The following is a 15,502-nucleotide window of genomic DNA, read 5'->3' on the forward strand; positions in this document are numbered from 1 at the left end:
TCAGCACAGCACAAAGCCCCACAAGAAAATAAACAGAAAATGGCCCACTCAATTGATTTATTAAGAAGGCACACTAAATCTAATACGTATGGGAAAACAGTGGTTGGCTCTTCTATTGTCTTTGTTTCAAACTAAAAAAGAAACAATACATTATTATACAAAAAGGAACCTTTACACAAACATTTCATAAAACATGCAAAGTAAAAGTAAGTAATCTACCTTTGTAGACTGGACACCGTCCCCTTCCCTATTTGAAGACATGCCGGTGACTGGAATCTACATTCATAAGAACCATGTTAATATTGTGTTCAGGGGACTAAACCTACGTAAAAACATCTCCGTTCTGCTTCAGCACACCTTTCTTCTTGGCTGATGTGCCGAAGCAATCACTCCAAGTTTTAGTCCCTCAGCAAAAATCAATCTAGCAGAGAACACGTGTTTAACCATTATCTCACACACCTTTGATTTAATGCTAGGACCTAAAAAGAAAACATCATGTTTCTACAATTTCACTCTTAAAATCATGCTTTTAAACATATTTATAAAAGAAAAGAAAGAGAGCCTACCAAATAAGTCACCAAACAAAGGCTGGCCTCAGCTGCTCCCTCAGGTGTGTCTGAGTTCAGAAAGAAAGGCTCAGGTTAACTTCCCACCCCCTTTTATAGACTCTGCCCCCTGTTGCCTAGGTCCTAATGGTAGGCTGCCTGTTACCTGCCTTCCCACAATAGTGAAGACCTCATTGGGTACATCCCAAGTCTCTTAATTGCATCCCCGTTTCCCTCACTTGCATCCTTTCCTTGCGTCTTAGTCCCTACCCACCAGGAATGCATGGAGAGATGCAAGGAAACCATGCGAGGAGAGAGGAAACGAGGAAATATGTTTTAAAAGATTTGAGACGTCCTTTCCTCAGTTGTGTCACGTGAAGCAACATCTGTTTCTGATCACAGCTGGATCAGCTGTCAGTCGGCTTTAACAGCTGGAGAGACTTTTGATAAGTTTGTGTCTGTTCACATGATCACTGTACTTAATAATAGTAACTAATAATACTAATAACTAATAAATACACAGTAATCATCACTGTAGAGGTGTTCCTCTCTGTTACCTCTTTAACAAACTGTTAAACTGTTCTGTTTATAAGCGCAGGACTGATTTCTACCGGCAGAATGCGATCATCTTATTTATGAATTATTTACGTCTGTACGTTTTGAAATTGTGTTTGTGACGTCATTATTAAATAACCCAGAATATGATTATTGTTTCTCTTGAACACTGGAGTTAATTTATTAGGCTCCATGTTTCAGGTTAAACTTAAATGATAAAACTCATGAAACACTCAGGAATGATCAGCCTCACGTGACTGAATGAAATTAGAAATAATGTAAAAAGTGTTTTGTCTCTCCAGCTCTCTCTGACTTTAATTGTATTCATAATAAAAGTTATTGAGGGAAATATCAGATCATAAAAACACAAATCTTTCTAATAAATGAAGAAAGTTGTTTGTGGTCCTTTTGTTGTTCAGACTACAATGAACATTTATTTAAACCAGATGTTGAATCAGAAAACTAATCAAATATAAACTAGAGTTTAATCTCTGATCTGTCTTCACTCTGGTGTTAAACTCCAGTGATGTTTAGAAAAATCACATCAGTCCGATCGGCTGCAGCATCCAATCAGATAACTGATGAACAATGAGGGGGCGTGTCGGCTGTTAAAACACTTCCTGGAAGTCTGTTCTCGTGCGTCCTGACTCATGGATCCTCAGAGATCCTCCATCCAGATCATCCAGGTGTCGAAGCTCAGCAGCACAGAACACAATGCTAGAGGAGGAAATTAGGTGTCATTACTGAGGGCCAACCCCACCTACTGACCATGGATTCCTCCTGACCATGTGTCTATCTGCTCTGCAGGTGCACACCTGTGGCCATAAGCTTATCAGAGGTCAGCTGCCATTGTGTTATTAAATCTATAGCCACAGCATTCTTACCCAGACAGGCCCTGCACTCAGCACTATGGCATTACGAGGGCATGTTATGTGATTCTTGGCGTGGAAGAACATTGGGTTTTTGTTTTATTCCTTATAAAATGTATGCAAATCAAGTTGTGGTAGTAATATGCTAATGAACAGAGCTCTGTACAACTTGCTTCAGCTTCAAGACGAATCCACCAAGACTGGCCCCCATAAGCCCCTTTGTAATTGGAGCATTCTCTGAACTAGTGTCCATGATGCTGTCCATGATGCCTGCATTACAGACAGAAGTCATTCTGAGTGTTCACACTCACTCAGCTTTTACGGCACATCTCAAAGCTGCTGCTGGAGTTGTTGTGGCCAAGTGTCAGTGAACTGGCTGTGATTTTGCTTTGTATGATTTAGGCTACAAATCAATATTTTATTGACCATATGATGAAATTTTGATTGACATTTGCATATCGTAACAGCAGCAAAGAGGCCTTATTTTTTACCAAATGCTGCTAGGCAGGTTTCATCCGAGGTGGAAGTTAACATTCAGCGAGGACTTTCACCCAGAGGTCATTTATCTCAAAGTTAGCTCGAAGTTTTATAACACTAACATTCTTTCAAATTCTAAGTCAACATTTGAATGTGCAGCTTCTCTTTCTGAATGTGCATTCATTCCATTAATTGTGTATTTCTGCACAGTGTCAGACAAAGATCAGGCTACATTCATATTACTAGTGTTTCAGTGGTGCCTGTGTTACTCATGTGTTCTAACCTAAATTTCCAAAAACTCCAGAGTGTTGTAAAGTCCAAAAGTTCAAAAGAATAGACGTAATCAATTCTAAAATTCACAACATATTTTCCCATTTGTTGGCATTTAGTATTTCAATAATAATATTTTCACTGCAGTCAAACAGCTGTTGGCTCTACCGCTTGCCGGCACGCTCTGGTTTTAATGGGGAGTTCTAGCATCAATCTAACCGCACCATGAATAACATTTACATAACCACAATAACATCAAATAAATAAATTATGACCACAAACAGTATTCAACAAGCTTCAATCAAAATCCTCAATAGAAGCTTTGAAATATATAATAATTATTTAATACATTTAGCCAATGCATTACTAAACAAACTGTTTTAAATATTGTTGTGTATCAAAGCCTTTTTTAATGAGAGTGGTTTTAATATGAGATGCATTTAGTTAAGCGCTGTGTGTTTATATTACGATAGCCGGACCAGCGTTCATCATTCTTGCGTACACGGTCTGAGGCACTTCTACATGTGTACGCAGAGTAAGAACAAATTCAGGTCCAAAGATGTTGATGAATCCTGATTTTGTGCGGAAAACGTTTGTTCAAATTCATTAACAGATTGCGTCATACACAGCAAAAGCTTGTTGAAGTTGTAAATACCGTAGCATCAATAATAACAAATCTATTTTTTCGGCCCCATATGATGGATCTCTAAAAGGAAAAGTTGAAGCTGAATCTCTGTGGGTTCACACTGAAAGACACAAGCAGTTCTACACCAGAGAGGCTGTGGAGAGGCAAGTTTAAAGTTTTTGACTGACCTGTGGTTTTAATAAGAGATGCATATAGATTTCATATAGTCGACAGTTTCTAGACTGAAAGCTCTGACAGAAGCTCATTTTCCAGCACATTAGCATGCAGGATGGGGATGGATTTGGTGTATTCTATACGCTTGTTGGGGAAGCTGAGCAACAGGATGATTCTGCAAAACCTCAATGCATCTTGTTAAAAAATAAATCATAACCCACCCTTCCTTCCCTCCCTTCTCTTTTTTGGACTCTGTTCTATACACATCCCTTGTTTCTCCTCCACACTTCCCTTGTCTCCTGTTGTCTCCTGTCCAAATCCTGCTGATCTGCAGTGGCAGTTTATTGCACAATGAAGTAATGTAACCTCGCACAAACACAGGGAGGGAGAGGGGGGGGATGATACACACATATCAAACGGAACAGCAAGGGAGACTGACATTGGAGCACGCCATGGGGCTGCTAACATGGGGAGTCTGAGGTGAGGCAAAACAAGACAATTACATAACCTTACATTTCAACATAATGCTGTATTTTATAACAGTTAAAAACAGATGAAAATCCGACTGGGAACTTAACTTGCTGTTATACTGCTCAACTCCCCAACTGTATGTACTGTTCATTTGGGTAGCTGTTTGCCCAATTTTACCGCTTCATACTGCAGCTTTTTAATGTTGGTAATCCTCTCAGAAAGATGCTGGAGCTCCTGAAAGCCTGTTCTTGACCAGATACCCTCCGAATAACACAAAGGGGAAGCAAAAAGGCATCTTTTTGGACAAGCTAGCCAACCTTTCCCTCGAAAGCCACATGTCAAAATATACGATCATTTTTCCAACGGTTTACTGTATTCAATTCAATTGAATTTATTTTGTATAGCCCAAAATCACAAATTTGCCTCAGAGGGCTTAAAATCTGTACACATGCGTTGCATGATGTAAGGTTATGTGTACTGGTCAGAGGATTGGGTCACTTGACATTGCGAACAGTGAGGGGTGATCCGTACGGATCACGGATGGACAACGGTCCGTCCCACCACTAGTGCCTACCCAAGCTTTCTACACTTAAGAGGTAATCCAGAAGATGATAATTGAGTTGGCTGCATCTAAGCTGTCAAATAAGGCCTTGTTCAAAGCTCGAACAAAAAGATGCAGCAGTGAACAGAACTCACTGGACACACTTTGAACACATGAAGGCTGACTTATTATGGTCTTGTTTTACTTGGGATCTGCTTCCTCACAACTGAAACATTTTGTATGGTCTTGCTTTGTCTTTACATTTAGGTGTGACGGGAGCAAAAAACACCCCAAAACGGGTTCAGAGGGTTAAACGTTGTGTCACTTAGTGCATGTTCATCTCATGATGCAACTGTTGCACACTTAAATATATAGTACGTATGATCTTGCAATGCTCTTCTGTCTTCAAAGAAGAACTAAACCCTCTGTACAAATATACATGAAGACTGACCTCCTCAGGTTGAACACTGGCTATTGAACCTGGTTTCTGCTAATCTATAATGTCCTCGTGAATCTATGAAATGCGTACTCTATTTAAAATGCTGCTTCAGTACTCTTTGTGTGAACCCTTGGCGGCAGGACTGGTGGCTGGTTGGTCCAACCTCAATGGAACAAAAAGACAAAAATATCAGACTAATGTTCTTTCTTGCATACTTGCAAATCCATTGTTCACTAACAAGGACCACGGCAATAACAGTATAGGTTTCGAGAGGTTTATTTCGTAATGGAATGATAGTTAGGTTTAGGAAGCAGAAGGGGTCGAGGGATGAAGGGATGTAGGGTAGGGGTAGAGGGGTGAAGGGATGTAGGGTAGGGGTAGAGGTAGAGGGATGAAGGGTAGGGGTAGAGAGATGAAGGGATGTAGGGTAGAGGGATGAAGGGATGTAGGGTAGAGGGATGAAGGGATGTAGGGTAGAGGGATCGAGGTAGAGAGATGAAAGGAGGTAGGGTAGGGATAGAGGTAGAGGGATGAAGGGATGTGATGGGCGACCGTTGGTGTCCGGCAGCTGGTGGGAACGGAGAATGTTGCGTGGGGCCATCTCTTAGGAAGCTCTGGCGTTGCAGAGTCCCCAAAGATAGCTTCATGAGGACAGATGCCGGTGAGTGTTTCTGATGTCGTTCAGGTTGAAGCGGATGTAGGAGAGGTACACGGTGGAAGACTAGCAACCAAGAATCTTAATGATGTGGTCTGGAATTCCTTGACTCGAGGCGGCTGAGGCGGCACCGATGCGGAAACTCGGGGGGTATTCCTGATCTGACTAATATATAGCGGAAGTGGTGGTGGAACCAGGACCGCGTGGCCCCGTTGCCTGTTTCGGTGATGAAAAGGGGATCTTGCGGAGAAGTTTGGCCGGCTAATCTTGAGATTAAGTAATCGCGGATGGGTTCATACGGACTCAGGTATGTGTCTAGTCGGAAGAGGTAGATAGGCTGAGGCGGACCGAACTGGTTGGTCTTGCTGCATTTGAGGCGATAAATGACTGTGTCAGGAGGATGAATTGAGATGTCGGACATGGTTGCATGTCGTGACGGATTGTGGACGGAGTTCGTGGCGGTGAACTCGGAGCAGTGAAGGAAGCCGAAGAAAGCCAGCAAGAACATGGACTTGAGTACTTTGTCCGTGAAGGGAGAGAGGTAGCCTGAGCGGAGAGTATGGATGCAGTGGGTGAGAAGGTCCGAGGTGAGGGGCAGACGTTTAGGCATAGGCTGTGGTTCGGCTTTACGGAGACCTTTGAGTAACATCGCTAAATGCGAGTGGGTGGAGGCTGGGCACGGCGTTCCTGAGGACAGTTTTGTGAAAAAGTTAATTCCGCTTATGTATACCCGTATAGTGGAGGACTTTATCTTAAGGAGGGAATGGGCAAATGTAATGAAGCTTGTGAGGGTAAGGATGTTGAGTGATGGGAAGGGAAGGTTAAAAGAGGCGTGGAAAGCTTTGAAGCGTGAAGTACGACGAGAGTGTTTGAGGGGTGACGCTGTTGAGGATGGCATTTTGAGAGGCGGAGATTAGGTGTTCCAGTTGCGGGGTCAGTTGAAGATGGTGGCTGAAAACGGTGTGACCGGAGTCGGCAGAGGGTCTGAGGTTGGTGCTAATCGTCTGAATTTCTGGAATGAGAAACGGGAGAGTGAATCAGCGATGGAGTTGTAGTGACCTGGGATGTGGGAGGCTCGGATGATGAACTGGTGCTGGGCTGAAACCAAGGTTAGTCTCCGCATGAACATCATTATGTCTAGACAATGTGACCGTCCTTTATTGATGATGTCTACGACGGCGCTGTTGTCCGAGTAGACGGCAATGGTCTTTGTTGACCATTCATGCCCCCAAAGAATGGCTCCTACAACTATTGGATACATTTCGGAGATTGCGGAGGAAGGAGTAAGGGATGAGAATTCGGGCGGCCATGTGGCTGAGAACCACTTGTCACCATAGAGGCCGCCAAAACCGATTGAGGATGCTGCGTCTGTGTACAGCTGGATGTCTTCGGGCTTGGTGATGTGCTCGTCGTAGAAGAAAGAGATGCCATTCCAAAAGGAGAGGAACTGGTGCCATAGCTTTAGCTCTGTCTTGCAAGCTTTGTCGATTGTGACATGGTCGTGGAGCTTTGTGACAGAGGAGGCGACTGAAAGGAGGTGTGACAAGAAAGATCGGCCTTGGGGGATGATGCGGATGGCGTAGTTGAGATGGCCTAAAAGCGAGAGGAGTTGGTGTTTGGTGCATTTGGGGGCCAGGAGGAAATTAGAGATGAGTAATGAAATCCGGTTGATTTTCTCGGTAGGTAGGGATGCTTGGAGTGAGATGGAGTCGAGGGTGATGCCGAGGAATTCCAGGGATGTACTGGGACCTGCGGTTTTCTCTGCGAAGAGGGGAACACTGAGTTCCTGGAACACGGCGGTTAGAGTGTGGAGGCCGAGTGCTGGGGGAGAGGAAGGTGGCGTGACGGTGAGGAAGTCGTCTAGGAGGTGGATGACGTATGGGAGTTTATGGACGTTGATCAGGATCCAGCAGAGTGCTTCGGAAAGGCAATCGAAAATGTTTGGCTTGCTCTTGCTCTTACACCTGAAAGTCAGGCGCACCGAGAAGTAATAAGCACCCTTCCAGAGGACACCGAAAAGGGGCCAGTAGTCGGGGTTGATGGGAAGTAATTTAAAGGCACTTGTGATGTCTGCTTTAGACAACCAGGCTCCTGGACCAGCAAGGCGAATGAGGGATGCGGCATGGTCGATAGTGGTGTACTGCATGGAGTAGTCCGGGCTGGGGATTAGGCTGTTTATGCTTGGAACTGTGGAGCCGTGGGGGGAAGAGAGGTCTATAATTAATCTCTTTTTGCCTGAATATTTTCAAGTAGCGATGCCGATTGGACTGATTCTAAATATAGGGAAAGGTGGGCTAGTGAATGGGCCTATCAGTCTTTGACTTCCTGAGCCAGGAGCTTGTCGACTGTGTGGGGTTCGGAGATGGCTGATTGCAAATTTTTACAAGTGAAGGAAGATTCTGGCTTCACCTGCACGCCTGGGTGGAAGCTGTGGGTGAGACCCTGGACGAGGAAGCTTGTGAACTGGTGGTCTGGGTGAGTTTTAAGGGCGGAAGCTAGGGCGTGGATGTTGATTGGTGTGTTGAGGTACTTACACTTGCTGTGCTTTGTTGGTTGATGGGGACAGGTTGGTCTTGCGTGGGCCCCCCCCCGCAGAAGGAGCAGGTGTGGAGAAAACGGCAGCTCGAGGATTGGCATCCTAGGTCGTTGAAGTTATTGCACAACATTCTCACGCCCTGGTAGAGGATTGGTCTACCTCTTTTGTCCATACCTCTGGGGGGACCGCCAGAGGTGGTTGGCTGGTTGATTTCTGGTTTAGGGGTGATGGATGGTGGGGGAAGTAATGGAGGCAGGCTGCGGTAAACGGGGGGGGGCTTCGTTTGCGGGAAGCTGGGGTGGTGGGCAGGGGTGCTGCGAGGGTGCATGTAGAGGCCGGATGGGAGGGTGTGCCGCAGTGCTCGCAATTTAGAGAGGCACGAGCTGCTAAAACTCTGCAGTACAGTTCTAGGTCGAGTGTTCCCCAGTATGTTCCCTGGTTGAACTGCTGCAACGACCGGCAGCTTCGGATGTGAATAGGAAGTGGTAGGTGTAGAACCCATTACCGCCGAACCGCAAGGCTAGGTTGAGTATAAGTGCCATGTAGTCATCCAACCCGGCCCTGCGGTCGGGGACAACAGAGCAGACGATATCACGGTATAGGGAAAAAGAGTAGACAAATTCGGTCATGGTGAGTTCCTTGGATCGAGTGGCTGTTTGAGTTCGATGGGTCCGAAAGCGGTGATTAATTCCCTCTGGATATGGGGATTGCAGGTGGATGGATGAATGAGTTGGGCAAGGTCGATGTAGTTACCTGTGAGAATCTGTTGTCTGAGCGTATGTGGCACGGGGGATGGTCGGGCGGATGCTAAAGGCCGTGCTGGGGGTAGTGCTGTGGCTAATGTATAGCTGGTGGGTGGAGGAAGATGAGTCGGAAGGAAGCTGGGATTGGTTGCTGGTGGACTTGTGGAAAAAGGGGGTGCATTTAAAAAGGGATGATTAGATACGTATGGGTTATGGGGAGGGGAAGGGTAGGGGATGAGAGGGGAGAAAGCAGAGACAGGAGGAAACGCAGAGATTTGGCTGTTGGTTCCGCCGTAGAATCCTGCTGTTGGAGCATTCTGTGCGGCTAAGGTAGCCAATGTTGAGTTGGAAGGAAAGGCAGGAGCGAGGGAAGAGGGAAAGATGCTGGGATGAAAGGAAACATGTGCGTGGGTTGGAAGTGCAGAATGGGGAAAAGAGACTGCAGGGTGAGGTATCCCTGATGCAGAGAGAGTATGGGGGGTGCGATACGACCTGGCCCTCTGGAGGGGCTGGTGTGTGTGACTGGGCTTGTCTGGCTGTGTTGACGTAGCGCCTGCCGCTGTGCGGGGACCCGGAAGTGCTCTGGTGGCTCGGCGATCGAAGGAGGTGTGGTGCTGAGCGTCCGTGAGTAGTTTGAAAAGCTTGCTTGCTTTTCTGTCGGACTGGTGGAAATGGATATTGAGTTGGGTGAGTGCGTTCTTCAGTCGAGCGACTGTCCACTCGGAAATGCTGGATGTATGGGGGGCATCGGAGCGTTGGCGTGAAGGAGGGTCGCTCTGGTTTTGGCCGTTGTTCGAGTGGCTGGATCTCGAGCGGGTGGAAGAGCGGCGTTGTGGAGGGACGTCCGAGGATAGATGTCGGGAGCTGCGGGGGTCGTGGATGGTAGATCTCAGCTGAGTTTGCTGTGAGAGATAATGGGAGACGGTGCCGTCTCTGGGACTTCAGGAGAATCGTCTTCGAAGAGGTCGTTGTCAGAAGGAGTGAGGGAGATCTCCAGGTCCATGTTGTGAAATACGTGGTCTCGGCTCGGGAATCTCAGGTCATGAGAGAACGGAGTCGAAGAGGAAGTGAACAGGTTCGTTGAGCTTAAATACTTGTGCAGGGGAAATGAGCCGTATTCTGGGCGTGGTCCCGTTCCTGAACTAAGTTTATGAAACTAAATTTATTTGCAATATCTATTAATTAAACTATATTTACACAATTGTAAACAGATGACAGCTTCTTCTCAAGTACACATTTATTTGATCTAGACTGTAAGAAAATTTAATTAATTGTCTGATCTTAAAGCTTTCATAAACTCACATTGACCTTGAAACACAAGTTGAGTTGTATACACTGTTACAAAGAAGAGATAATGATATTAGTATTGTTTTTGTTCTCCAAATATTAAGCAACATATGTCACTTTATAAACTGTTATTGAGTCATGATTTTGAGAAAAAAGGCCTTCAAAGTTTGCAGTAGATTTGTAAGTATTTATTCAAATGAATCATAAACCATAAAACAAATTCATCATACAAACACATGCACACAGACACAAAATACTTTTCATGCAGTCACTTCCACACATGAATTCATAGAACAAAGACACTCATACCCATGCACGCCCATAGCCACGTGCATGCCCATGTTCACATGTACACTCATCAATTTAACTTGAGCATTTCAGTTATGTTTGAGCACAGGCTTAGGTGTGCACGCCTTTGCCCATGTACATGTGCACAACAAGAGCCACGTGCACGCTCATCAATAGAAAAATGAATGACAAATTGTGATGGCATAAATAAATACTTGAATGAACACATGTGAACCTGGAACAACAGGAGAATGATTTAGCACTTAAGATAAAGAAGCTGCATGTGAACATGTACGCAGCATTTATTTTCAGAGGGGATCCACCAGGTTCCATATTATGATATTATGGGGGCTACATTTTTTTGTCTCAATTTGTTGTTTTTGTTGTTATTTTGAGCCCACATCTTCACAGAGACCTGGATCCATCGTGGTGCAGGATCAACCTGCACTTGACGGGCGGACAGCAGGACAGAGAACAGGAGGAGACCGGAGGAGGAGGACTCTGGCGGACCGGAGGAGGAGGACTCTGTGTTCACGTCAGTCAAAGTTGATGGACAATGTTTTCTGTCACAGTTCAGCTCCACACCCTCCTCACTCTTATTGTCAGTCACTCCCTCCTCATTAGTCTAAACTCCCTTCACCTGTTCACTCACCTGCCTCTGATCAGTAATCAAGCCCCTATATAGACTCCTGCCTCCCAGACACATTTGCCAGATTGTTCTTCGGTTCTATGCCAGACTCTCCAGCACACTCTCACGGACTGATCTCCTGTTACCGATCCTGCCTGCCCCTGTTCTACCCGCCTTGCCTGACTCCCGGTAAACCCACCCGCCTTCTGATCCTGATCTTGATTAACTCTGCCTGCCGTATCTGGAAACCCTGCCTGCCCCTGTTTTACCCGCCTTGCCTGACTCCCGGTAAACCAACCAGCCTTCTGATCCTGACCCTGTTTGAACTCTGCCTGCTATATTTGAAGTTAGTAATAAAAGCCAAAGATCTCTGGAATCCTGTGTTGCATTTGGGTCCATATACAACCCGTTACAGTTTTCACCATGTTGAGTTCTTTATGTTACGATGGCGGGCATATTATCTGCCCAGAGAATTGTTTTTGTTGCTGATGTGATGCAAATTCATAAAAATGCACCACAGGAATGCACTACTGTTTTTGTTTGTCATGTTTATCTTGGGTTACAACTGCATTCTGTTGGGCAACCCTGTGTTGCATAATGACAATAAATGATCCTTGAATCCTTGGAAAAACACATAAAGCCTGTTGTAATGCCTCTGCAATGCATATGATATAAATGAATAATTGAATGAGAGTAGTAAGCATAATAAGGATGGAAAAATCACAACTTAACAGCAGTCGTTAGGTTTAGAGTTTAATAATAGGCTTGAGTCAAAGATGGCTGCTACTCCACCTCCTCGGCCGGTGCCTCGAGGAATGTGAGTATTAATATGACTTGGAGGAGTTGATTCATTTAGGCTGACATATTCTTCATTACACAGCCAGGTTTCAGTAAGACAAGATAAATCAATATGCTTATCTGATATTAAATCATTTACTAACACAGCTTTAGATGACACTTTAAATCTGATATTTAAGAGTCCACATTTAATTCTCCTTCTTCGTTGCCCTGTTGTGTTGCATCAGCATACAGTTCAGACTGTTTTGGGAATTCTAGTGTCATAAGTCCAACTGAAATTAATAAATATTTGGTAGTTATGATCAGGACTGATGTTAGGACTCCCACTAGCTGGACTGTCAAACATCTAGCAAAGAAATCACTACATCACTGAAACAACCAGGACCCTGAACAAATATCCGGAAACAGACAACTGTATGAACTCCAGACCAAAACCTCTAACGGCATTGGGTAGGGGTCAAAAGTCATGAGCCAGTAGTGGGTGGCTGATAAAGATCAATCAGGATGTTCACATTCGGAGCCATTTATCATCTTTGAACAAACAGGGCTTACCACCCCCCTCCCTCAATATATCCTCCGGATTGAGGACTGTTTCCGGCCAGGTGGAATTAGGGTGGAATTTTGAAACCAGCAGTTCGAGTGGCTGTGCTTCAGCTGTAAGCAGAGTTTAAAGGAAAACAAAAGATTCAATGATGTTTTTATTCACTCTGCAAAGTCACAAATGAAGAGGCTGATCAGCTTTCATTTCAGAACTCTTGTTAGTGAAGCCCTGTCGGGAAAGGTCAGCTTCAGCTGCTCTTCAGCCAGGAGGATTTGTTCTGCTGCCCTCTCCGTCTCCATTTTCCGCAGTTTTTCTCAGAAGTCCTCAATGTCAGCACGCAGTTTCTTTCTCCGTTACACTGGCTTACACATTAGCCTCTTACAGACGTGGGGTTCTGCTGGCGTTTGTCCCTTATAAGGGACAGTCCCTTATGAGAATAAAATGGCCATTGAATTATAACGGGATGTGCATCGTCAACATTCGTAAAAAGAATTGGTCAATAAAAGACATTTACATGCTCGTTTCCGTATGTTGTCTTGCTGTTGGGGTCCGGTTCACCAGTGATGGTGTGAGTAACAGTGTCATTGCTAAGATCCTGTCCACATTACTCCGTTTCTCCTTGGATGCAGATTTGTCAAATAGAAACGATCTCCGTCCACACGGGAGTAGATTAGCATTTAATACAACACAAATGTTATACTAAACACGCGAATAGAATATATCTACGTACATCTTTTCATGCTTCATAAATACATACTTACAGACTAAGGTCTCTCAAGGCTACCAAACGGAAGAAGTAAAACGTTAGTGCAGCGTGTCTTCTCATTAGAATCTAAAAACAACGAGCTGCTCCATAGGGCTGATGACGGTCACGCCGCTCGCTAATCACTCCAATAACAGCTGCTACCTCCACAGAAATGCAGACTTTTACTGAACAGCTGCTAGCTGCTGCTAGCTGTTGTGCTAGCAGCAACATCATGTAGCTGTTGTGCTAGCAGCAACGCTTGCAATTAGTTATCGATGTTGAAATGAATCGCTGGTAGCCCAGTTTGTTTTCTTCCGGGTACGGGTCACGTGATAGTGAGTGTGACGAATCAGGGACGGAGACGTCATGGTTGCCAAGAACCAATCCAGTAGCGAACACGGGTGTGGGCGTAATTTTTTCTAAGCACATCCGTATACGACCGTCCACACGCAAACGCAACCCCGGAGTTCTCAAATACCTCCAACCTCGGCGGAGTTTTCAGATTCCTCCGTTTAGGGTGCTCCAAAACTCCGGCGTAGTGTGGCCGCTCAGTGTAAACGTAGCAAATACGGAGTAAAAACGGAGTAATGTGGACAGGGCCTAAGTGGGGGACCGTGGGAGTGAGTGAACTCTGAAAGCAGAGGGTGGAGAGGGTATCAGGTTATAGCTGGATAGCATGTTGCAACTGATAACATGTTGGTTGCCATCCGTGTAGTATTAGAAAAGCTACATATTAGAAAAGCATTGACTCTCCTGTTACCTGGTGGTGATGAGACAACGCTCGATCGGGACCAAGCGGATATTCACACGGGGTATTTTTACAAGCCATTTCTAGACACACACAAGAACACACAAGTAGACGAGACCATAGGGAGAAGATTTCTATATTGCTCGCTATCCATGATTTTGGCGAAATCAATGCTGCCTGGCGGCAGCTGCTCCGGCCGGGAGTGGAGCAGGCCTGCTGGCGAGAAGGGGGGAGAAAATTGGGTTTTCTAAAGGGACACTGGTGCTTGGGAGTCCACAGGGAATGTCAAAATCAGCACAAATTCAAGTTCCTGGTGAAACTTAAAAAATAACATGAACCTTTAACTTGATTCAACACACGAACTGTTGCGAACACATGCAAACTCAGGCAAGAGTTTTACAGAGCAGTGCACGCATATTGCTTTTGCCATTGCTTTCACATCACCTGTCTGCAGACTCACTCTGCTTGCATGAGCAAAATTGTAGCCTGCAGCAGAAATAGCTAATTATATTACAGTTGCGACTGGGTCTGCCCACTTTCTGTCAAAAAGAAAAGCAGGTGAATGTCTTGCGAGCACGACAGGAATAGTAGTTGTGCGCTCAGGGATTACAGCATGTGTTCAAACCATGGTCCTCTCCTGGCAGGCTTCAACATTACTTGTGCAAGAAGAGATATTCTGCAAGCAATCGATGTGAAAGCACTTGCAAAACTAATAAGTGGGCACAGCTCCTCTTTGCAGCTTGCTCCTTAAATTGACTTCTGAGAGTGCCGAGTGTCTGACCTCCCTGATTGGTCACTTTTAACTCCAGTCTGATCTGTCTCTGTTGTGATCCACACACAACTGATCAAAAGTTTTCGATCATTAAAATTGTTTTTTTTCTTTTGAGGTGCCTGGTTTCCTGAGCCTTGTCAGAATTATGTTCTTACATTCTATGGGAACAGTTTAACTGATTCACACAGTATTCTATACTTATAGGCAACATTCGACAGACATTACATATATACATTTTTAGTAAATAAAGCCTTTAAAAACATTTCAGAAAACCAAAACATTTCATTTTCTTGATGGAAATCTCAAACCGATTATTTGCACACAGCACAACATCTGCCTATATGTCGTGTCTAGGAATCATTACTTATGCTAACAATTGGCCACAAGACTCCAATTTATGATCAAGTGGCATTCATCACTCAACACACCTGGGTAAAAGCAAAATGTGATAGTTATGAAAGTTTGGTGTATTTGGGAGAGGACTTCTTATTTATTTTGTATCTTTTAACAGAAATGAAAGAGGCTGATGCTGCATGAGACCCAATTGTTCACCATGTCCTCACGGTTCAGTTTAATGTGATGGCAGGCTATGAAGCACTGAAAGCTAAGTTCGTCATTAGTTTATGCCTATTATATACATTACACCAGTGGTGGGCCGTCAGGGCCTGCAAGGCCTTCTCTGCTGGCCTAAACAGAATCACAAAGTTATAGCTATTTTATCATTTAATAATTTTTCTTAAATACACTACATGTATTATAATTTATAAAAATATTTTTCCCATTATCTTATTTTCT

At 44.6% G+C, this 15,502-nt stretch overlaps 1 protein-coding gene across 1 annotated transcript; it reads right to left on the reverse strand.

Annotated features, from left to right (window-relative positions):
• Positions 1-6,555: 6,555 nt before the first annotated feature.
• Positions 6,556-10,528, reverse strand: LOC142950207 (uncharacterized). Its single transcript, XM_076092117.1, has 6 exons — positions 10,497-10,528; positions 9,341-9,839; positions 8,911-9,059; positions 8,663-8,718; positions 8,332-8,517; positions 6,556-7,856 (listed from the first exon to the last, which is right to left on the reverse strand). The coding sequence occupies exons 1-6, from the start codon at positions 10,526-10,528 to the stop codon at positions 6,556-6,558; spliced, it is 2,223 nt and encodes a 740-aa protein (XP_075948232.1).
• Positions 10,529-15,502: the final 4,974 nt, after the last annotated feature.

The sequence above is a fragment of the Anarhichas minor genome, unplaced genomic scaffold, assembly GCF_050575085.1.
Source record: "Anarhichas minor isolate MPS153535 unplaced genomic scaffold, ASM5057508v1 ptg000015l, whole genome shotgun sequence".
Classification (NCBI taxonomy): Eukaryota; Metazoa; Chordata; class Actinopteri; order Perciformes; family Anarhichadidae; genus Anarhichas; species Anarhichas minor.

Coding starts and splice junctions, on each gene's coding strand:
- LOC142950207 (XM_076092117.1), bottom strand. CDS start 10,528: ATGGGCATGCACGTGGCTATGGGCGTGCATGG. Junction 9,840..10,496: donor GTGGCTATGGGCGTGCATGG/GTATGAGTGTCT, acceptor ATTCTCCTGAAG/TCCCAGAGACGGCACCGTCT. Junction 7,857..8,331: donor CTCTGGCGGTCCCCCCAGAG/GTATGGACAAAA, acceptor GAAAATATTCAG/GCAAAAAGAGATTAATTATA.